The sequence below is a fragment of the Neophocaena asiaeorientalis genome, unplaced genomic scaffold (genome assembly GCF_003031525.2).
Source record: "Neophocaena asiaeorientalis asiaeorientalis breed wild unplaced genomic scaffold, Neophocaena_asiaeorientalis_V1.1 scaffold59, whole genome shotgun sequence".
NCBI classification, from domain to species: domain Eukaryota; kingdom Metazoa; phylum Chordata; class Mammalia; order Artiodactyla; family Phocoenidae; genus Neophocaena; species Neophocaena asiaeorientalis.
Window position 1 is genome coordinate 13,066,166 of NW_020174268.1, and position 24,857 is coordinate 13,091,022.

The 24,857-nt window shown below is 33.2% G+C and overlaps 1 protein-coding gene across 2 annotated transcripts in view; it reads right to left on the minus strand.

Moving 5' to 3' along the window:
- NBEA (neurobeachin) overlaps positions 1-24,857 on the minus strand; it is a 609,882-nt gene that overhangs the window by 422,069 nt on the left and 162,956 nt on the right. For both annotated transcript variants that reach the window (XM_024755508.1, XM_024755505.1), the window contains 7 exons: positions 16,880-16,988; positions 9,646-9,727; positions 9,267-9,390; positions 8,225-8,417; positions 5,215-6,231; positions 3,195-3,412; positions 669-822 (listed from right to left, as the gene is read on the minus strand). In XM_024755508.1, coding sequence (XP_024611276.1) covers positions 669-822; positions 3,195-3,412; positions 5,215-6,231; positions 8,225-8,417; positions 9,267-9,390; positions 9,646-9,727; positions 16,880-16,988 — 1,897 coding nt within the window. The remainder of the gene's footprint in view (positions 1-668; positions 823-3,194; positions 3,413-5,214; positions 6,232-8,224; positions 8,418-9,266; positions 9,391-9,645; positions 9,728-16,879; positions 16,989-24,857) is intronic.

Genomic DNA, 24,857 nt, shown 5'->3' on the forward strand with positions numbered 1-24,857 from the left:
GATGCCATATGGCTAAGATAAAGTTTTTTGAGGTTTTTAAGGATTATGAAATTTTTCAGGTAGAGAAAAAAATGTCATTTATACTTTTTCTATCTGAGGTACCTACGTTTTAAATAAGAAACACTCTAAGAATTCAATCATTCGATTCTCTTTTTGAAGCAAATTACTGGCTTCAAGATTAAATCTCAGAGATCAGAAGTATAATACGCCTATATATCATTTAAAATAATATTAAGTTTAAAAATATTTCAAGCAAGTCATGAGACTGAATGTCTAAAGATGACTTTTTCTAAATTTAGATTCGACTCTAATTATCATACAATAAACATGTACTTGTATTTAGAACTTCAAGATTTACAGAACAAAGATTTTAACAGTTTATTATAATGTAGATTTGGAGAGAGAAACAATATATAGGAAATAAAGCTAAATCATTCATAGCTATTGCTCTTCCTAAGGCATGTTCATCAGAATTACCAGAGGAATATGTTCATAAATGCACACAGCTGGAACCCAAGACTGACAATTAAAAGAGGTGAAAATATAAATATATATAATTTTAAATTACATGGTTAAAAAGTTTCCTTGTTTATAGTATAGAACACCACTGACACACTCTAGTAATGTAATTATAAAACATAACCACTAGATGGAGGCAAAGTACTTACAGTTGGTGATGTTGCAGCCGAGAGCAAAGGTAAAATTCCTCCACAAGCAATGATGATGTTGTCTACCATTTGGGAAATGAGGTGAATTGTGTTATGTACAAAAATAATATTTTCATTGCTATTGACAAAATCCATTACAGACTTTGTGGAATGGCTAAAATGGCAGAAAAACAAAGCAGAAATGAACATTTCTTTGGCTTAAGAATAAGAAGTTTAGATTTTATTTATAATGCCATTTTTAAAGTGAAAAATAAGAGCTAGACAAATTTAAAATGGAGTTATTAGAAAAGAAAATAACTTACAATTCAGATGTCATAGTACCAAAAACTTAGCATTCATTTCAGCATGGATTTTTTGTGTGTGTCCAAGTATAATAATTTATTATTTTGTTTCTGCTTTTAAAATACAGTGCATTAACTTGATTCAAAGACACATGACTAGGTCAATGAATTTGGCTAAAAAAATTTATTTTTGCCAAAGCTGGTTGTTTGGTATTGAAAGGCAGAACAAGTGAATAGTTAGCTGACAATTTGTTGTATCACCAGACTGCAGCTCCGGCTTTGACCAGCTGTACTGAAAATGTATACTGCTAGCCACAGAAGTGATACGATAGTGGAGTATAAATGAGTCAGTAAAATTCAAGTACTTACTGAATAAAACAAGGAAAAAAGACCTCAAAGGTCAGCAGTGCAGCTCTGCCATACAAAACATTCGCTATAGATTCTCAGAGAAATACACTGCTTTAGTTTGGTATCTGTCAAGAATATGAACTATTCTCTAACAGAAAAAAAAGAGATTACTCCATGATCAAATTTAAGTCAATGATTCTCACCTTTTAAGAACTGCAAAATATCATCTAATATATCTTAGATCTCAGGATGTTTTCGCTTGTCCTAAAAATTAAAGTACTATCTTTTACATTTTTTTTAATTATGTAAAATTCTGTCTGGGAAATTTTATGAGAGTCCATGAAAGAAAACACAGAAAGACACACACAGTATAAAGGGACGGATAGTTGAGTATCATTCATTTGGGGGATACTAACATGGCAATTAGTAAATTACACTGTATCTCTCCATACACTGATACTCATGTTAGTAGTAACATATTTCATGGTATTCCAGTCTCCTTATTTACCATCCCTAGGTAACTTAGCATATAACATTAGCAATGGAAAGACCATTGTTTCTATCACATAAGTAGACTAAGGACAAACTGACCAAATAAAATCAGAACTAAAAACTTTCTATGGCAGACACTGATTGCTTGCATGGTGGTTATTCCTTATTCCCTGCTAACACAATCTAGATTTTGTTCTATTATTGAGCTACATCTGGTACAGGAAAGACTGGCTTCACCACAGCTACTAGGTTAGTAACCAGTATTGCTCCATGGAGGCCAATCATTATAATCCCATTCCCTTTTGCTGGTGACTCAGAGAATAGCATATGATCCTACTGACACATGAGACATAAGAAGGAAATTTCTTGAGGGGCTTCTGTTAGAAAAAAGAGAAGAAGAAGAGAATAAGAGGAAGAGGAGAAGAAGAAAGAGGAGAGAGAGGAGGAGGGAGAGAGAGAGACAAGGAAGAGGAGGAAGGAAGAAGGGGGTGAAAGAGGAAGAAGAGTCCTGCCCTCTAGTTGGGGTAAGTTTCCTATGTTGACTTGATTCTGGGAGCTGAAGCAGCCACCTTGAATCTCAGAAGGATAACTAGGAGAAGCAGAGAAACTCACTTAAGTCCACTGTTAAGAAACTCACTCATAGTCCATTGTGCCACTGATTGTTCAAGTCACTGATGGTGGGGTACTGTTACTGACAGACATCAACTACCTAATTTATCTGCATGAACACATGACACTCTCATAATTGATTAATTTGTTGCATATTTGCTATTAGAAAATTAAATTGAAATTGAGGCAAGGTAATTTTAAAATTTATGCAGACTTTGTTTTCTTTCTTGAAACTTATTCAATTTATTTGAACTGAAAAAATAAAACAATTGAACTGTTTTCTTCACTGTTTTCCTTAAATGATTATATTTGAAATGATATCCACTTACCATGTAAATGGTATAAGCTCTAAAAATAGATGTCTAAGCTGATTTTAAATTTTATTTTAGCACTATGTGTTAAATCTTATCACCAAGAATAAATGTAGTATGTGGTATTAATTTTAACAGGGAAAGATAGAAATGTAGAAATTTATTTGAACCAGTACTGAACCTTTTCTTGGTTAAAACTCTTTTTTATAATAACCTGGCAATGCCAGATTTCAAAAATTGGCTAATTAACTGTCTTAAGCCTAAATTCTTGGTTAGCCTTTAATTTGACACACCCCAGGACTTATAATCATTATGAAAATATTTATGTTTATATAAAAATGTTCAATATTTGATTATTTTTAATAAATTTAATTTGTGAGATTTTTAATGATATAATTCGCTATTAATCAGTCGATGCCACCAATTTTAAGATACTCATTTTTCAACTGAAATTAGTCTTATTTATAGAAAAGAAGTATTTCTACCTCCTCCAAACATGTACATCTGTTTCTAATGCAAATAGCAAATCGGTGAGAAGTCGCTGGTGCATTGGAGACCATTTAAACTCAGGAATACGAAACATTGTAGTTCGTGGACCTGGGCTGAACTGGCGCCGCTGTTCCTCAGTCATTGGCATTCCTCGAAATCCTAAATCAACTCGGAGATCTCTGTCTTGTTGTGTGATAGACCGACCCTGAACAGCCTGGAGACAGAAAAGGGGAACGTTTGTAGAGTGAAAAAGAAACACCTGATTTCAAAATGAAAATAGTAAGTACAGTTAAGTGAGTAAAGCTTTTGCATATGACTTTAGTAGGTTAGTATATTTTACATTTATTATTCACCTGGTGATTCCCTGCACAGGAACCTTTTTGAGAAGAAAAGGCTATTATTATTATTTTTATTTTGCTGCCTCAGAAACTAGGCAAGGTAACCTAATACTTAAGTTTAACACCAAAGTTCACATTGAAAACCAGATCCTCTCTAGCCCTCTTTATGAGTCTTTACATTAGACCACATTTCTTCCTTATAAAAGTGAGCCTATACTCAAAGTGAAGAATACTGGGTATATGTCATCAACTAATTGTAATTAGAAACACAAGATTAAAAGAAATATTACTTGTACAGATGCAAGTTAACTTCAAAGTCTATTTCACTCAAAATACTTCGATTTAGAAAAATAAATGCCTTTTCTATGTTAGAAAACCAGATAAATGCCTGTGAACTTTGAGTGAAAACCAGGCAAGCCTAGAGATTATTATGCTCAGTAAACAATGCACCATGCTTTCCTTTATTTTAAACCTGGACTTAATTCAGTATTTCCATCCCCCGCCAATTATCACTGTAACACAACTGCCACAAAAATGGAAATGGCAGTATTTAGTAGAGAAAAAAATATATATCTTTTCCACACACAGAATATATTTTCAAAGATTCTGAGTACAAAGACACTAGTGAGGTATGGTTTACTCTCTGTAACCTAACTCTAATGGACACATGTTAAATGATTCTTTGATGACATTAAAAGGTGAATGGAGGGCTTCCCTGGTGGCGCAGTGGTTGAGAGTCCGCCTGCCGATGCAGGGGACGCGGGTTTGTGCCCCGGAAAAAAAAAAAAAAAAAAAAAAAAAGGTGAATGGAGAAACCGAGGCAACAACAACAAAAAACAAGTCATAAAGGGTAAAAGTTTTCTTCAGTTCTTAACCATAAGGTATTATCTAGTCTAGAAAATAAGTATAAACTCAGTGCTCAACAATTAAAATTCATATCAGAAAACATCATCTGTTTTTAGCTTTAGTATGGTGAGGCCCAAACTGCAGCACTAACATTTCCTCACCACCAAGCCTGAGAATCTCTAATTTTCTCATACGAATCCCTATCCATGTGGCTATAAAGAAAATTCTCACTGTTAATAATTCCAAATTTTCTCAGCCATATTACCTACCTCACAGGGTTGTTGTGAGTATTAAATCTGATAACATATAGCACAGTGCCTGGAACATAGTAGGCACTTGATAAATAACAGTTCCCTTTTCCCTTCCCCTTCATTTCATTTATCAGTTCAATCTGGGCTCCAAGTCCTCTTTTCTATAATCCACAGAACAGGGTTGGGCCTGAAGCTCAAAAGGTTAAAATTAATCAAGTATTCAGAATGAAGATCTCGAATACAAATGTGTAAATGTAGTCACAGAGCCATAAAATGTTCAAACTGGTAGAGACCTTAAAGGTCATATTTCAATCTGGTACAACCTCTTGCACTGTATGAGAAAATTCAGGCCCAGAGAGGTTGAGCAAAGTTACACAGACAGAATGTGGCAGAGTTGGATATATGATTCAGGTATTTTAAATTTCTTTTATATATAGAACCATACTACTCAATTCCATAAATTATTATGCTATCATAATTAAATATAAACATGGTGTGACTGGTAAGAAATTACTCTGCTTTGGTGCTAACAACTCTGTATCTATTCAATGCATCTTCAGAACACATGTAGGATGACTTACTTGCGTTGTAGCAGTGGTCTGGATTTTACGGATTTCCTTTCCTGATTCTTTGCCATCATCAGATCTCTCAGTGTCTGAAATTACACTTCCTGCATCAATATTTGGTACAATTCTGCTACCAGAAGATTCAGTTTCCAGAGTCGTAGCAGTCATTTCAGCATACTCTAACCCTTTAGATGATGATGCTAAGTCTCTTTCAGAAATACTGCTCATTCCGTCTGAAGTTGTATGGATTTTGAACTCTTTTTCTTCTATTATGCTTGATGTACAAGTTAAGTCTACACTACCGGTCATGTGAGCAAGCAATCCAAGATCATCACCAACACCAAGATGTACTTGTGTGTCCTGAATATTCGGAATAATGTGATTGCTAGAAAGTTCAGGAAGGAGTTTCTCCTCCTGTTTGGGTATTTTATCAAAGAGAAATGATGTGCTACTGTTGGGAAGTTCATCCTTCTCATCTGCTAATGTTATCAATGGACCGTTATCCTTTTCCTCATTTTTTTTAATGATACCAACACTTCCATGTACATTGTTCTGGAGTTTCTCGACAGCAGCACTGTATACATTACCCAACAAAGATCCAACCTCCACAAGAGCACCATTCTCTGCACCTACTGAAGTTTCTGGTGATAAATCCATATCATCAAGCTTCACTTCTGTTGCTTCCACTTTCTCTGCTTTTATATCAACTAAAAGATCGTGCACTTCCACGTGTACAGCACTTCCCGGTCTATCTGAATTTCCAAGAATATCATCTGACACTTTTGTTGACATGAGTAAGTCTCTATTGTCTGTGCTGACAGGGTAATCTGTCTCACTTTCTGGGCTCTGGCTTTGTGAAAGGTCTTCTATCTCTCGAATTTCCATTCCACCTTTTGCTCCTGTTGTCTGCGATGAGAGACCAGAGATGGTGCTCACATTCCCTTTCTTTCCCTTTTTAATGTTTTCCTCCTCTTGTCTCTGATATTCTTCATACATTTTAGCTAGGTATTCCTTATGTGCTTCATAAGTGACCTTAGGAATGGATAAAGAAAACATTAAGGCATTTTGTATATATTAAGAAGAAAAAAATGACATAAATAAAATTATGATAATAATAGCAAAAATGGTGCAAATAATTTTAGATTTCAAACACAGTGCATATTAATCCTAAAACAAATGCTTAGCTTCATCAAGTAACTGGAATAGCATCAAAATAGTCATATATGACTTATTATATGACTTGTCCAAAAACACAGGTAAACTAGCATTATTAAAGTTTTTTAAATAAAATGGTATTTTCTTTTAGGTGAAGTATTTCAATGTTACCCTAGCTAATATGCCAGCTGAACTCTGACATATTCGGGTTATTTGAGCTAAAACAGAGAACTGGCTAATAATATACAATATCCAAAGTACTATTACTCATCATTTTTCTATGACTCATATGCGTGACTATTGCAACAAGTGAGGTAAAAAAAGACAACACATACCTATAAATACATAGTTATAAAATGTTAAAACTTTACAATTTTATCTTTATATAGGCTACTTTAGTTTGTTACTTTTATATAGGCTTGTTTAGGAATAATCAGTATATAGTTAGGAATAATCAATATATATTTATTGCACAAAGATTTGCAATGAGTTTCTCTATAAAATACTATTTTCAAACTTATTAGTGCAATGATAAAAGTGAGGTGCCAGGGCTTCCCTGGTGGCGCAGTGGTTGAAAGCCTGCCTGCTGAGGCAGGGGACACGGGTTCGTGCCCCGGACCGGGAAGATCCCACATGCCGCAGAGCAGCTAGGCCCGTGAGCCATGGCCGGGGAGCCTGCGCGTCCGGAGCCTGTGCCCCGCCACGGGAGAGGCCACAACAGTGAGAGGCCCGCGTACCACCACAACAACAAAAAAAGTGAGGTGCCAATATATTATAAAATGTAAACTTGTAACAGAAATAAAAGGTCTTTAAAATTTTTAAAAGTTCAAAATCCTTCCTATAGACACATATGATATTGATATTTAAATGATACTATGACAGAATTTTAGGTTGAGGGACCTTTCTCTGAAGATTATCTTAATATAAAACCCCCTTATTTTACAGAAAAGGAAATCAAGTCCCAAAAGCAGGGTTGGTAAACTATGGTTCATGGGTCAAATCTGCTTATCACCTGTTTTGGTAAATAAAATTTTATTAGAACACAGCCATGTTCATTCTTTACATATTGTCCATGGCTATTTTCATACTGCATGACAGAGTTGAGTAGTTGCGTCAGAGGCTATACAGCCCACAAAGTCTAAAATATTTACTATCTGCATCTTTCAAAACATTTTTCTGCACAAAAGGATTAAATGAGTTTCCTAATGCCACGAAACTGAATTGTGGCATAGACTGAATCAAAAGCCAACAACTTCTGACACACATCCTTTTCCTATGACACCACAAGATGAGATATATTAACTCTGAATTTCCAGAATCTAAGGTGTATATACTCTAAATTTTAATTGACTACTTCCTTTTACCAAAAACCAGACCATATTTAAAATATAAACAAACATATAGATTCTTATCATTAAAGATAATGCAATTAAAAACAACACTAAACTTAAATACTTTAAATGTATTTATTATTCATTTGGAAATAAAAACAAGTTCTGATTACTTTAAAAAGGCTTTAAAAGTATATATAAGACTCCGATTCATGAGTAAGAACCAGTAGGGATGTCTGGGTTAAAAGGCTCAGACGCCAGCTCTCAGAACTGCTAGAAAACGTATGTGGAGGGTGCCTCGAGAGTGAAAACTTCCTAATTTATAAACCTGAAGTTTCAATTATAGGGTCCCTAAAATACTTCAAGCTTTAAAAGTGTATGAACCGAGAGAGAAAAACAAGAACGGAAAAGAAAGAAAATTGGCATAAAGGAATCAGCCATAATGCAAGATGCCCACAAGATGGCACCAGATGAGTGTCTACAGGCATTTAATCCACAGCTGAAATCCTGATGATGTAAAATGTTAAATCCCTTGTTACCTTGGAATGGGCTATTGAGAGAGTATCCACCCAAACTCTCCAGCCTCCCCATTCATATTTGATTGCATGATACAAAAGAATCCGGAAGATATTGTAGACCATCTCCGTAATCTTCTGTTCCTCAGAATTTTTAGGATTGATATAGCCAAGAGAAAACATCCAATCCTGCCACACTGAACACTGCAATAAGCATCTAGTGGGGGGAAAAATCATTAAAAATTCCTAAATTATATTAGAATTTACTATTTTGAAGTTGAGATGAATAGTGAAAATATGATCTGACTTAGATAAAGCAACGTATACAGTCATTCTGCATATTTAATATTTAACCTGGAATGACTTTTCCCATTCTTCTACTTGGAAAAATCCATATCATCATTTAAAATTGCTCTCCCAACTCTCCTAGTGAGATTTAGCTATTGTTTCGCTACTCCCTCCTCACATGTAGCACTCACAAGGCACTTAACATATTAGAAATTAATCATCACTTCACTGTTATCTTTCCAACTGAATTGCACTAAGACTGTACACCAAGACAATCTGTGCAGCACAGTGCTTTATACATGGCAGACATTCAATCAGTAGTTGTTAAATTTAAGACTCATGCAGCAACCACGGCTTCATACTGTACCCCATGTCCTAGCTAACCAGCTTTAGAATGCATGACAATAATCAGTTATCAGACCAAGCTGAGAAAAGCATAGATGATCTCAGCAAATCCAACATCATTACATTTAAACTACTGTTGGTAGTAGACAGTTATCAGGAAAAGGGATGGTATATTTTAAATAAGGATTTTTGGATATTTATGTTTATATATACAGTTAAAATATAATAACCATAAAGTTAAATAAAATCATATAAAAATAAATAAAAGTATGCAGATTATATAAAAGAAACAAATGCCTTTTCTAATGATTGAAAGTATTTAGCAAAATAGGAAAGATTTGAAAATTTTTTCTTTGAAAGAGACTGAAAATAAAGAAGAGAAAATAAGATTAGTTAGGAAATAAAGTTTTGTTATAGTATTCAAACTGCTCACCTTCTATTCTCCCGGCTGTTACTGAAAAGTTTTATCATATCAGATAAAAACAAACGACGAACTTCCATCAGTTCTGCACTTGGTGTAGAGTTTTTTAACAAAGTTGCCACCACCTTAAGAATCACTGCAAATGAACAAAAAAGTTATAGTAAAGATTTATAACTACATCATATCTTCTGCTCAAAAACTATTTACTGATTTTCTACTAAATGCTTAGCACAATGGTAGGTGAGTTGTAAGTGTCATAAATGAAACTATGTGAACGCCATACCAACTGAGGTGGTTAGCAAAAGTTCTGATTTAGTTTTGATTTATTTTCACATGTTACCATGTTACATGTTACTACTGCATTACAATAAAGAACTGCTGGTTTGCTCACTTGGATTCTGAATTTTCACTGTAGAATCTGGCTCTGGATGTGGTTTGTGTACAACTTGAGTACATACTTGCTCTGTCAAAATCTGAAAGATGAAGAATTTGAATTTCATTTAGAAATAAATTATAATTGCAAATTATAGATATACAAAGACTCTGCAAAAAAAAAAATGTCAATTTGTTCAAATCAAAAGAAGCATCTCTTCTAAGGGTCTTCTAGTGAATTCCACATACTTCTAAACTCTTTAATTCTATAGTCTTCAGATTTTTACAGATAAAGAAAAAACCAGGACCAATATCTATAGAAGGAAAGATTAATTAGGAGCTCCAAGAATTAACTGTTTGAAATCACTTTTCAGTGTACATCTTTAATACTTTTAAGTTGTGAACTGTAAACATTTGACTGTTATTTCATCATTAATTAAAAAAAAACTAAGAAAATAATGTCTGAGCCTGGGTCCTAATAACGTCAAGTGAAGTGTGATATGGGAAAAATCTTTATAAAAAATGTGGCTCATTGTCATTTACCAATGAGTTTTTTTTTAAACTTCTTTCAAATAACAAAAAATGACAAAAGTTGACCAAATAAAGGAAAGACAGACTCTAAACCATTTACTAATTTTTCCACCAACACCCAGGCTCTATGAGTACAGGATTCTTATACATCTTTTTCACTGTTACATTCCTAGCAATTAGCAAAGTGCCTAACACACTGCCAGCAGTCAATAAACATTTGTTACATTTAAGAATGAATAACTTAATTATATATAAAATATGGATATATGACTCTTTACTGTATTTCAGGCTATACAGCCTGTGTTTACCTCTATTTTTCCATACATTAAAAATCCAATGAGATTATACTTAATAAAGATATCATTTTATATTATGATTTAACTTCCTGTGTAGGTTAACATGCTAAGTTCTGAATGAAACTTTTTAAATAGTTTAACCGGAAGTAAGATACAAAATCTTTGAGGAGACTATAAAACTTAGTTGAGGCTTAGTTGTACATAGCTACTTGTGAAAAAGTTGGGGATGGAGAGTAAATTAATCAAGAGACAGGTATGATCCTTTCAGATTAGAAAAAGATCATGACATCCAGCAGTGGCATTTTTCTTACCTTTCTGCTCAGACTTAAAAAAAAAAAAAAAGGAAGGACATTTACTTAGGTGTATTAAGAATGTATATCAAAAAGGTATTGACTTGAAATAAAAACTAACCTACTATTATTAAAATGATAAATATAGGGCACAAATACCCCTTTCTTCACTACCATACTTTTACTGAAACAAACACTTCCTTGTTTAAACAGTGCCTCAGAATTTTCTGAACAGAGCACTAGAGACATGCACTACTCATCAGTTGGACCTGACAAAAGGGATAAAAATTTCTTTGAAAACCATACACCAAAGAACAATCGGTGGTTGGTATATGCCTACAAGGAGTTTTCACACCAACCTGCCCGAAAAGTACTGGTGTAGACCTACAGCCCAGTCATCAAGATCCCAAGAATTCTGGTTACAAATGCAGAGATTCAAAACAACTGCAGACAAGCTTGGAAAAGACTATGCCATACTCTTCCATGATACAGAACTGTCAAAACTTTTTCACCCCAAAAAGGAGAAAGCTCATTGTACAGAAAACAAAATGTATCTCAAAGAACCTTCAGTTTTATATTGTTGTCCTTTTAAACCCCTATTTGATCATCTAAGAATGAGGGTAATAACTGCCTTGCCTATCTAATAAAGCTAGTAGGAGGATCAAATAGGGCTCTATATGTAAAAGTGTTTTGAAAACTATATGTCATAGTTTATATAAATATGAGTTTAATTACAAAAATATATTTGGAAATTCAATTCAGCATGTATTTATAAGAACCAGTTATGTGCCAACATTCTGCTACATGTTTGAAATGGGAAACATAGTTGCTAGATAGAACTATATTTCTAGAAAAAATTATTTAATCAATATTGAGGAGACAGGCTCAATCTGAATAAAGACACAGACCTACTAGAGCATGGACTTGAGGATATGGGGAGGGGGAAGGGTAAGCTGTGACAAAGTGAGAGAGTGGCATGGACATATACACACTACCAAACGTAAAATAGATAGCTAGTGGGAAGCAGCCGCATAGTACAGGGAGATCAGTGTTTTGTGACCGCCTGGAGAGGTGGGATAGGGAGGGTGGGAGGGAGAGAGACGCAAGAGGGAAGAGATATGGGAACATATGTATATGTATAACTGATTCACTTCATTATAAAGCAGAAACTAACACACCATTGTAAAGCAATTATACTCCAATAAAGATGTTTAAAAAAAAAAAAGAACCTATGTGAGTTTTAAAAGAGGGGGAGGGAAATAAATAAGAAGACAAGGAGAGATGAATGTAGATGTAAACACTTAATGAAAGGATAGGATTCAAGATGGGCCATGAAGTTTGACTGGACTTGGTTAGAGACATGCATAGGAAATTAACCCTGTCCCCGCACCATAACAAAATAGGATGGAGGGTTCAGAGCCAGATACGGACATGAAATCCAATGTGTATTTAACCCTTATAACACATCTCAATTCACACAAGCTCAATAGCCAAATGTGACTAGTGGCTATCATATTGGACAGGGCTGGGAAACAATGAATTAAATCATGGAGGTAACTTGATAAATATGCTATTTATGGACACAGATCTGAGTCCAGCATTATACATTTAAACATTATTTTATAAATGGTATTATCTCGTAATTCATGGGTCACAGAAAGACTTTAGGCTTAAGCAGGAGCTACTGGAGCTTCCTCTCTGACCTACTGACTTCCCGGACTTATCAAGCATAAATCATTTTGGATTAGTAGGCTCGACTTATGAGACAGGAATAGTACTGGTTTACTTCTTAAAATGGCAAACTATTAACCCCACTGTTACATCCAACTGCCGCTGTAGATATTCAGGGGGTCAGAAAACCTTTGTATTTATACAGTTTGGACAAGCTCTACTACTTTTTTGACTCTTGGTTTCTTTATCTGTGAAAAGAATGTTTGAATAAGATGATATTTAACATACTACCTACACATAAGATTCTATAATTTTGAAAAAAATGTTTTATTATGAGATACTTAAAGGTTTTAAAGTTACTACCCCTTTGTAAAAAAAACTGTGTCCAGTAATGTTATACCCTTACTGAAAAAGGTAAAGTAAAAAATATACATTAAAAAAATCAGTTCATTATTTCCATGGGAAACAGCTCTTCAGACGACAAGATCCCATACCTGACTCCCTCTGTCTACGGTAAGTGTTGAACTGAATTATAGGAATAGTATGTAAAGAGAAATAGTAAATCCAAACCTACAAAGTAAAATTAATATCACAATATTTAAAAAAAGCATTGGATCAATAATCATATATTGTTGTTCAGACAGATCTACAAGTATATTAAATAGAAAAATCTAGTTTTGTCTTTAGGAGACATATTCTACAATCTAACAAAAAAATTTAAGTGTATTAGGAAGTGCTACAAATCATTAAGAAAACATAATAATCCATAATTTAGAGATGGAGTAACAAAGTAAAAATAAAGCAAATAAAATGTAAGATACAAATTTTACAAATATTATAATTCTCAAAAAAATATTTGTATAAAGAATAGCCTTGAGTAATTTCAAAGAGGATTCATTAAAGCCAACTCATTTCATTATATGATCTATAAGAATAAATTCACCTCAGGAAACTAGGAGATAGGGATGTTTTTTCAATTAAATTTTTTTTTTGTTTTTAGAATAATTTAAATAGATTTTTAGATCTTCAAAGCTTATGCAATGTTGTCTGACATATCCTGCTAAAAACTCTAAATTACTTTGTCCTCTAATATTTACTGTTTATTTTATCATAGGCATCTTATCAGATTTAGAATTTTAAAGATCACAGTGACATAATCTTTACAATAACTGAACTTCCAAACACTTTGTGAAAACCACACATTCTAAAATATCATTTATCAGTATGGTAGGTTTGACAGAGTTCTTTATTATCTCTGTACTTGATTTATACCTTTCTACAGTTGTAGTAATATGTGTTCTGATACAATGCTTGGAGTTAACGTCATTTCCTCAAACCAAAAAAGAAAATGAAGATAAAATGAGCTTTCAAACTGCAGGTTATCAACCAACTAATTCTTGCTAGGGGTACAGGCCTTGGTTGATGTTCACATAGTAAATCAAACTCAAGTTAGTTGAGTTTTCTTTCTTTAGTTAAATTTCACTTACTATTTGATGAGAATTTAAGTTTGAACCTATCACTTGAGTTTTCATTTTTTTTGGCGGGGTGGGGGGTCATTGGGGATGAGTTTTAAATTTTTTACAACCAGATGCCACTCTCCAAAATGATGCAGTCTTTAAACTTTGGTGATCTAGAATTAGTCATCCACCATCCTGTCACTGATATTACAATTTGATTTGTTAGTAGTAGTAAACCATCTGTTGAAGTCCTTTTCTACTTTTTTGTGGAATCAACAGTGCTAAACAATCATACCGCAACCATCTTTCTTTTTTGACCTTTTGTACACTTAACTTTTCTTTTTAGAGTATCATACTTGACTCAGGGCCCTTCATTCCAATGAACCATGATTATTTTTCTACTTTGAAAGCCTACATTATTGCCAAATTGGTCAGATGGAGGCCCTGAAAGTTAGTTCCTTCATTATTTCCAAATCTCTGCAACATCCAATATCCAACGTCCAGTATCAGAAGATCCAAACTTCCCCTGACTTTCTCCACCTAAGTTATGGAATCAGAGATAAAATCCGGACACTGAGAGAGTGCCGATGAACGTAGATGGTGGTACAGACGCTGCTGCACTTGCCGCTGAGCCACTTTTCAGGAAGACGAGGAGAATGACATGTGCAGGTATATATACATGGGACATTTTATTTTAAGGTTACAAGCACATGATGATCTTTCAAATTCAACATATAATGTTATGTGGAACTTTTATTTTAATGTAAGGTTTCATTGACTACAAAGACTTTCTACTCTATTAACACTAATAGGTCAAAACAAGCAAGGGTCAGAAATTTGTGGAGGAAAGAGAATGATTAAAAAACATATACAGGCATTATTGACCAGAGCAATTAGTAGGTAAGAAAACCAAGGTAAAGATACAAGTTAAACCAAGAGGGAAGAGATATGGGGATATATGTATAACTGATTCACTTTGTTATAAAGCAGAAACTAACACACCATTGTAAAGCAATTATACTCCAATAAAAACGTTTTAAAAAAAAAAAGATACAAGTTAATCAGTATTTGACACTAAGATTCAGAACCCTAATCTGATATGGCAGCAAAGTTTTGATTCAGAGGAGGACTTTAATACTGTCAGCTGAAGGTAGATTCTGATATTTTTTGCCTTACGTACATATACTATGAGAAATGCCTATTTTATGACCATTTATTAGTGGTATGACATAGAGCAAATTATTTAACCTGTGAGCCTCAGTTTGTCTGTTTAAAAAGGCAATAAAAATACCAGCTTCATAGCAATATTGTAAAGATTTGAGATAATGTATGTAAAGTACTTACCAAGGGGATTATGATAGGAAGTACTCAAAAAAGGCAGTTACTATTATTAGGGAAATATAATAATATCAGAATAAAGATGCTCTGCATAGGATAGGCCTTTCTATTAGTGCTTATTCAGTTCCGTAGGCAAAATATTGGAGCAATACTAAAATATTACTATAATTTTAAAAAAGCAGCACTCTGGAGCGTAAAGTTTACAAATCATGTAATTTGAAGAATGACCGACACAAAGTAGGAAAATTAAGCTTAGATGAAAAAGACAAAGTAGCCTTATTTAAAGGGCAACAACTCTTAAATTTACTGATGAGAATATAAAAACAGAGGTAAAAAAATTATGCCCTGTAGGTCAAATCCAGCCTACCGTTTTGTAAGTACAGTTTTATTAGACAGCCACACTCATCTGATTCATATTTTCTATGGCCACTTCTGAGCCACAACTGCAGAGCTGAGCAGTTGCAACAGAGAGCGTATATAGCCTGCTACTATAAACTGAATGTTTGTTGTGCCCCCCAAAATTCGTATGTTGAAACTTACATTTGCTATGGCTTTTTGCACAACTAGAGTCTCCTTGTATTAACAGTCACAATGTTTTGCTATCTACATCTATAACAAAATAACCCACGCTCCAGTATATGTTAAAGTGTGAGATGTGAAGTCCACTTTTCTCTTGTTTTGACATGATGGATATACACTGTTATTAAAAAATATATATTAGGTTGGGCAATACAGGTGGTACGTGAAACACTGTCCAATTACTGCATTGTACCGAGCAACAATGTAAAGATGACAAACGTTCTCTGTTGCAAGTACTCAACTCAGCTACTATAATGCAAAAGCAGCCATTGGCAATATGTAAGGGAATGAGCATGGCTATGTTCCTACAGAACTATTTATGGACACTGAAATCTAAATTTCATATAAGGCTTACATGTCATACATTATTTTTCTTTCGATTACTTTCAACCATTTAAAAACATAAAAACAATCCTTAGCTCAAGGCCCTACAAAGACAGGTGCTTATAGTTTGCTAATCTTTGCACTAGAGAAAAGAAGTAGGACCTCTGAAAATTAGCTGCAGGAAAGTAAAATGAAGGTTAATATAAGAGAATATTCCTAATATTTTACTGGTATTTAAAATGAGGTAGTACACACATTTCACAGAAAATAATGAACCCAATTTGTATGGCCATCTGTTAGAAATAATTAAGAAAAGGATTTCTGAATTGAGATGATGGGATCTAAAATTTCTCCAGATACCATTTTTACAAATAATTCTTACCTACATTTTATCCCAGTCTCAACTCTAGGTTAATGTTAGTAGTTGCTACATTTCAGAGACAGAGAGGGAAAAGCGGGGAGGGTAAGGGGAGGGAAAGAATGAATAAATAATGCATAATGGGTGTGATTTATGTGAGAAAAACTGTGCAAAGCCCATCAGCCAACCCATACTCAAAGAAAATGCCTAGGCCCAACGTAAGAAGATTGGCAAATAAGTGTACATGGATATGTTTTAAACAAAAATTTTAAAATGTAAGTATGTGTTCATCTTTTTTTTTTTTTAAGGATTCCTGCCTTTTTAGATTAACTGACCAACTGCTATTCCAATCACAGAGGGTTTCCACTGCATACATTTAAAATTAGCATCACACATTTTAAGTTTTTACCTCATAAAGTGTGTTGTACGTGGTGACAGTCACAGTGTTTGTATGCAACATCAGCCTCTCTCCAAGAAGAGTAAAAAGACTGTGGGTATGCATAATTTCAACTTTTCTCCTGGAGAAACAGGGGCAAAAAAAAAATCATACTAGGAAACACACTGGATTTTCTAATCACATGATGTTAGGATAAGCAGTAAAATCTATAAGCAGATACAGAATTACATAAGTAATGTTTACTAACTTCCATCTACTAAATCACAATTTATAGCATAGCTGTCTTCTAAAATACCAAGACTACTATTTAAACACTTCTCAAAATGTCCGCACAAACTAAAACGTTAAGTATACAAATTATAAAACAGTGTATAAATGTTGACAGCTATAATTTTCAAATTTCTAATAGCTAGTTAGGAGTTATTTTCTTAGGTTAAATTATTAGTTTCCCTTAACACAGAGACAACAACAGAATTTTCAAATCCTTTCTGTCCAAAGTCTATGAAATAATCTATGTAAAACTTTAATAACAAAAATTTGTAAGTATGGTTAAAACTGAATAGAAAGCAAAATAATTCGACAGCAGTAAAGGGAACTCATTACTGCTTGTATCTGTGGCTCATTTAACTGTTGACCCATTTAACTGCTCCCCTACGAAATCCATACTTAGAATAGAAAGCTCTATTAAAGTCCTCCTGGAACACTTAGCTCTAGCCCAGGGAATTACTACATGCCTTTCATTCATGTCACTTTCTTAGAAGTCAAGATCTGGAACTTCTTGGCCCCCAACGCTCAGTATTTCATTTCTTACCTTGATTTTCTATTGTTCCCTGTGTGGATTTGGCAACTATAACACAAACTGATTAGGTAATCACCAAACTTTTGTTCCTTTCTTCTTGAGCCCACAGCTATACTATAATTCCAGCCTCTCTTACAGCTATGTGCGGCCACTGAGTTCTAGCCAATGGAACCCGAGAAGAAAAGTTGTGGATCATTTTTAGGCCTGGGCTACAGAAAAAACACTCATGTACTCTTCCATGCTCTTCCTCAAGGCAGCAACACAGGAGCCTTACGATGAAGACTCAGAGGTACTAGATGAAAGCAGCAGCCTGGGTCTCTAAAGCACAGCCTGAAGAAAATCAACTGCTGAGGATACCCATTTGGATTTTAAGTGAATAAGAAAGAAACTACTAGTTTGGTAAGTTACTTAAACTTCACTGTTTATTACAGGAGCTATTGCTACCTTAATTAGTGCACAAATCAAATAATGAGCATTTATCTGGGCACCACTCACCTGGAAATCCTCTCTTCTAACATCAGCCTTCAAGCTTCACGCTGCACAACAAAAGAGGCAGGACAGCTATTTCCCCTCACCCAATCCTCCTCAGCCCAGAGAAGGAAACAGCAATTACCTAAATCCAAAAGGAAGCTAGGGCAAGTGTCTAATGGCTGTGTTTGTAAAACACTTAAGACTGGGAAAAGTCAAATGGTCATTTAAAAAAAAAAAAATAACAGGACAGATGGATATTTTGGGATTATGAAGGGGAAGGCTTTAGTCTCTTCCAACTCCAGCCACACCTAAGGAAAGGAAGCCTGACACTTTCATTTGCTCCCAATCAAGAAAAACAAATGCCAATGTATATCTCTTGATATATCTCTTTGATACACGGAGCTGGTAAAAGTCATTTAAATTAGGCTATCTGGAATTTAGAGTAATTCCTTAACTGGGACACCATAATTTCAACGACTAAAGAAATTCATGCTCTCTTGACTACCTCCTCCAAAGTAAATGTTTACAGAGCAGCTTAATTCTACCTCTTAGGGGGACTTGAAGAATACTGCACATACCAGGAAAAAGATGAGTCAGCTTCCTCTTGCAGTTTTCTTTGAAACAATGCTCACCAATAAATGCTGTCTCATAGCAATCAAGAGATAGCCAAAAGTGGCATCCATCATTTCAGGCATAAAATGGGCATGCTGGCCCTGTACATCACATGATTTTGTTTCCCAGAGGACCTCTAATGAAAGACCCAGCTCTATGTATTCAGTTCAGAAAGGCTTCACTAGGGTATGTATTTGAGAAACTAACAACTTGAACCTGTTTAAGACCTAAATAGACTTCAGACTTTAGTGCCTAGCTGCTTTACCTTTTTAATTTTATAGGATTTCTGCCCACTTGGATTGAGTGTAATCGATTTTTTTAAAAGAGTAACCTTTTAATCTCATACAAATTACACATTTATTAGCTTACTAACCATTCCATTAAAAACACACCCCAATTTCCTTCTTCACAAAACAAGTATTTTGGGGGGGATGACCAAAAAATACTTCTTGTAACAAATTCAGAGAATATGTTGGAACAGGACAAAGAAAAAAAAGAAAACCCATAATTCTATAACCCAGAGATAATCATTATAAATATCAGTTGATGTTCTTTCAGACTAACTACGTTGCACATAAGTATATGATAGATAGATATAGATAATATCAATACAATGGAAATAATTCTACATAAGATAATTTGTAGCTTGTCACCTGTAAAACAACATATTGTGTCTTAAAATTTCAGCTATTAAATATAGTTTATAACTAGAATGTAGCATAATTTATCCATTCACTACTGTTGGCCATTTATGTTATGTTCAAATTTTTTTCTACCATAAACAAAACTTTGTCCTTTTACATAAATCCTTCGGCATGATCATTTCCTTAGGATAAATTCTTGTAATGAAAATTATAAGGTTAAAACTTTTAAGTTTAATTTTATTTTATGAGACTTTGAAGTTTGTGACCTCCAAAAATATGTACATTCATACTCCAACATCAAGGTACAAATTACTAGCAGTTTCACCAATCCTATGTATTATAATAATAATAAAACAGTCAAATGCAAAAATTAGGGCTTGGGGACAAAAGATGAGAGAGGAAGCATGGTTTGGGGTAAGACTTCAATTCATAAATTAAACAGTTTTTTGCTGCTAATTATTAATTCACATTTTAATAATGTTCCTCATATCTAAACATACATACATTAGCATGTGTACCTGGGGTTTCTATTCACCTCTTTTTTTAGCTCATTTCTTAGTATAAGGTCTACTAGACTTATCACAATACACACTCATTATACTTATTTTTTAATCTTCACTGACTTTTTACTTGTTTGTTCACCTGAGTTAGCTTTACAACAATTTTTGAAAATTTTTAAAGAAAACTTGGAATTTTTATCAAAACTGCATTAGGTTTATAAGTTCAGTTCATTACAAATCTATCTAATTGAGTCCTTCAATTAAGCTACGTGGTATAGCTCTTCCTTACTGCAGCTAATAAATTTTTTCATGATTTTCAGGAAATACATTAAAATATTATTTACATTTTCAATTTCCTTTCTAATGAACTGAAAGTAAGATCATTTTAGGCTACTATTCTATATATTATTCTATAGTTAAGAATCATTAGTTATTCTAACAATGGACACTATTATACTTTTCAAATTCCTTTAATCTATCAGGAGAACTGTAAAATATTTTGAGGTTTTAACCTAAATTTCTTCAGCCTTTTACTTTGAGGTTAAGAATGGATAAGCTATAGGAACTCAATAATACATGCATCTGTCGGTGTTTATGAGAAATTGTATCAAAACACAACTATGAACTAAAGGACCATAGCATGGTTCTGTTGAAATATCAGATAGTGATTACTATTGAAGCAAAACAGGATTATGTTCTGTGCACCTGTACTTTTACCTTGTTTATTAGTGATCTTACTCTTCCCACCTTTTATTTGATGCAAGAAGTAGTATGTATATGTATAAAGAACCCAAAAAATAAGTATTTAAAAATATTTGTAGCAAAATGATGTTATTACCAAGGACTAGAAGTGAACATCTTGTATGTTGTCATATTTTCTTATAATTACTATAATCTGGCCTATACTTCTGAAGGCCCTTCTTCATTCCCAAATTTTTCCATTTTATATTAACAAGATATGAAAAAGTTTTATCCATTTTATTGATTCCTTCAATAAAATCACTCTTGTAGTCAGTGATCCCTTCAACAGTTTTTGTTTTATTTTCTTTCTTGATGCTAGTCTTCATCTTTATTAATTTGTACTTCCTAGCTTACTCTGCTGTCCTTTAATCAATGCTGCAATATGAGTATACATTCCTATCATTATCTTTATTCTTCAATATTGGACGTATTTACTTCTGAGTATGTTTTTGCTGTGATGAATAGATAATTTTAAAGAACTTATTTTCATTTTATTATCTTCTCTTCATTAGCAGGTTTTTGGGAACATTTCTTAATTTCTAAATAGTTGAATTTTTTTTTTTGCTCAATTTTTTTTTAATTTCTAATTTTATTACCTTACAGTCAGAAAATGGTGCCAGTAAAATCTCTACTGTGTCCACATTGTTTACTTTATGGTCAAGGACATGATTTTTTATTTTAGTAAATATCCTATAGCCATAAAGTATATTTTTAAAGCATATAAGATTGAGCATATATCTACTGAGTCAAGTTTTATGAATATATCCTCAATTTCTCTATATCTTTATATGTTATCTATTCAATTGGCCCCATTCTGAAGGAGAAATACTGTCTAGACTATTGCTTCTTATCAATTACTTATAGTATCTCTAATGGTTTTCCTTACATATTTGAATGCAATATTTGATGCTTTGAGGCTTATGACCATAACATCATCTACGTAAACTGTGCCTCTCATCAATGTATAATGTCTTCTAATGCTTTGTTTTGAACTTTTGTTTTGAACTTCAAGTTCAACTGATTCTATTTTGTGCTTTCAGATCACATCTGATTTCTATAATGCCAACGAAGTTCTGAATTCTTTTTCTGTTATCCCTTTCCTTACCCATTTATTTTCTTATGATCTGACTTTTTAAAAAGAAAGGAAATCATATAATAAATACTCATGTAGCCACCATTACTACAACTTAAGAAATAAAGTATTAAAAATAAGCACTTCTAGGTACCTGCCCATGAGCCCATCCTTTCCACTATGTTTTGGGGTAAACGATATCATGAATTTGCTTTTATACAGCCATGCATGTCTTTATACTTTTATTAGATATGTACCTATTCCTAAACTATTTATTATTTTATTTTTTCATATTTTTGAAGTTTAGATAAATGATATCACTACTATACATCCTTCTACAACTTGCTTTATTGCTTCATGTTAGGTTTATGAAAGTTAACTTTTGTTAATTCATTTTCAAAGCTGAATATATCCAATTGTATGAATATACCTAAATTCATTTCTGTTATCCTACTGATATTCTTTTACGTTGTTTCCAACTTTTCATTATTACCAATGATGTTACACTGAACATTTATGCACATACATGAATGTCTCCATGTCACAGAGACAATTAATAATTAGTCATAGAGTAGCTTCATCTTTTTGAAAATTACCAAATTGTTCCCCAATGTGATTGTAACAATTATACAACTCCACCAGTGACCTGAAAGTCTCTTATGCATATCCTTGCCAACACCTGATACTGTCAAAAATTTTAAAGCTTATCACCCTAGTGGGTATTAAAGGTAACTTTTAAATTTTGTACTTTTGATTGCTACCGAAGTCGAGTATCTTTCCATATGCTTATTAGCCAAATCAAGTTTGCTCTTCAGTGAACTGTTTATATTCTTCATTCTCCTAATGGTTTTTCTTTTTCTTATTAGTTTGCATGATTTTTCATAGGGTCAGGATACAAACCCACTGTATTACAAATAAACTGCAAATATCATCTTTCACTTTGTGGCTCATCTTTTCACTTTTTATGGTTTTAAAACATGTTATATTTTAATGATCACATTTATCAACTTTTTCCTAGATGATTTATGTATGTTTACTTAGTAGTTTACAAACCCTTCCTTAATCCAAGGCAATAACACTATTATTCTACATTTGCTAAGAGCTTTAAATTTTGCTTTGCAAGTTTTTATTAGCTTTATTGAGGTATAATATACACACCATAAAATCCACAAATTTTATAAGTGTACAAGCCAGTGCTTTCTTAAAGACCTTATAGAGTCATGCAATCATCACTACTATCCAGTTTTAGAACATTTTCATCACCCTAAAAAGTTCCCTTGTGCCCACCTGCAGGCAATCCCCACTTCCATCACTAGCCCCATGTGACCACCAACCTGCATTCTGGACATTTCATATAAATGGAATCATACAATATATAGTCTTTTGCATCTGGCTTCTTTCATTTAGCATAATGTTTTTAGGAACTCATTCATGTCACAGTATGCATCAGTAATTCATTTCCTTTCAATTGTGCAATAGTATTCCGTCATATGGGTATATGATATGTCATTTATTTATTCACCAATTGGTGGAATTTGTGATAGTCTCCAGTTTTTGCCTATTATGAATAACGGTACCAAGAACATTCATGCACAAGTCTAGATGTGAACATATGACATCATCTTTCCTGAGCAGACACCTAAATATAGAAATATCTGGTCGTATAATAAGTGCTACATTTTTTAAGAAATTAGAAAACCCTCTTGGAACGCGGCTGGAGAATCTTACATTCCCATCAGCAATGCATTAGGATTCAATAAATTGTTATGTGTTGTGGTTTTGCTTTTATTCAAATCAAATTATTTTCTATCTTTCTTTGTGATTTCTTTTTAGAGCCAGGAGTTATTTAGAAGTGTGCTATTTATCTAGAAATTTCTCAAATCTCTTTTTTGTTGATTTCTAATTTAATTTTGTTGTAGTCAAAGAACACAGTTTGACCTCAATTCTTTTAGATTTACTGAAACTTGTTTTATGTACTACAGCCCAACCTATATTATATTCTGGAGAATGTTGCAAATGAAGCTTGAAAACAATTCTGCTGTCTTTAGGTACAGTGTCCTATAAATGTCATTATATTATTCAACGTGATGTTGAAAAGGAGTGGTGAAAACAGGTTTTGATTAATTGTTAGTTATGCAAAGGATTATTTCTAACATTTCACCACTAAATAGGTCTGTGTTAAGTTTTGGGTAGATATATGTTATCAGGTAAAATAAATCATTTTATATTCGTGGTTTCCTAAGAATATTTATGATGAATGCGTAATTAATTTTACAAAAAGTTTTTTGTACCCATTATTATGATTATATAGCTATTCTGTAATTTGTTAATAAGTAGACCATATTAAAAGATATCCTAATGTTAAAGTACTCTTACATTCAGCATAACATTTAGAATCTAGGGAAAAAAGACAAAACATATTTCTTCATTTACTGTAATATTTAGAGCTGTAAGTTGCCTCCAATACCACTTAGGCCAACTCTCAAAAGTATAAATATGCAAACATTTTAATATCTTTTGATTCTAAGTATTTTATTATCTGCACAATGATGTCATGTTATGGTTATTTAAAATATGTATATCCCCATTTTCTTAGTTTGATTTTTATCACTGGTTTCTTGTTTAATCACACTGTGGGTGAGAAGTCATCTATATGATAATAATTTATTTAAATTTATGGAGTCAATTTTTATGGCCTCATTTGAAGAGTTTTGTCTGTTCTTGAGGAGAACGTATATGCTAATCAAGCCAATGGATTTTTTTGGTTCAAATTTATACTTTGGGGCTTCCCTGGTGGCACAGTGGTTGAGAGTCCGCCTGCCAAAAAAAAAAAAAAAAAAAAAAAATATATATATATATACTTTGTTTGTGATGGCTCTTTTAAAAACAATACGTTAAAACCTCTAAACTGTTTTGATTTATCTTTCAAATCTCAGTTTTGCTTTCGATACCTCATCTATGCTGTTGAGCATATATAAATATGACATTGCTTTACCTTCCTGGTTGAATTATACCTTTTTCATTACATGATGCCCCTCTTTAGCTTCATTAAATTTTTTCCCTTAAAGTTTAGTTTGGTCTATTTAAATATTGGTCTGCCAACTTTTTTTTTTTTTTTTTTTTTCGGTAACGCGGCCCTCTCCCTTTTTTG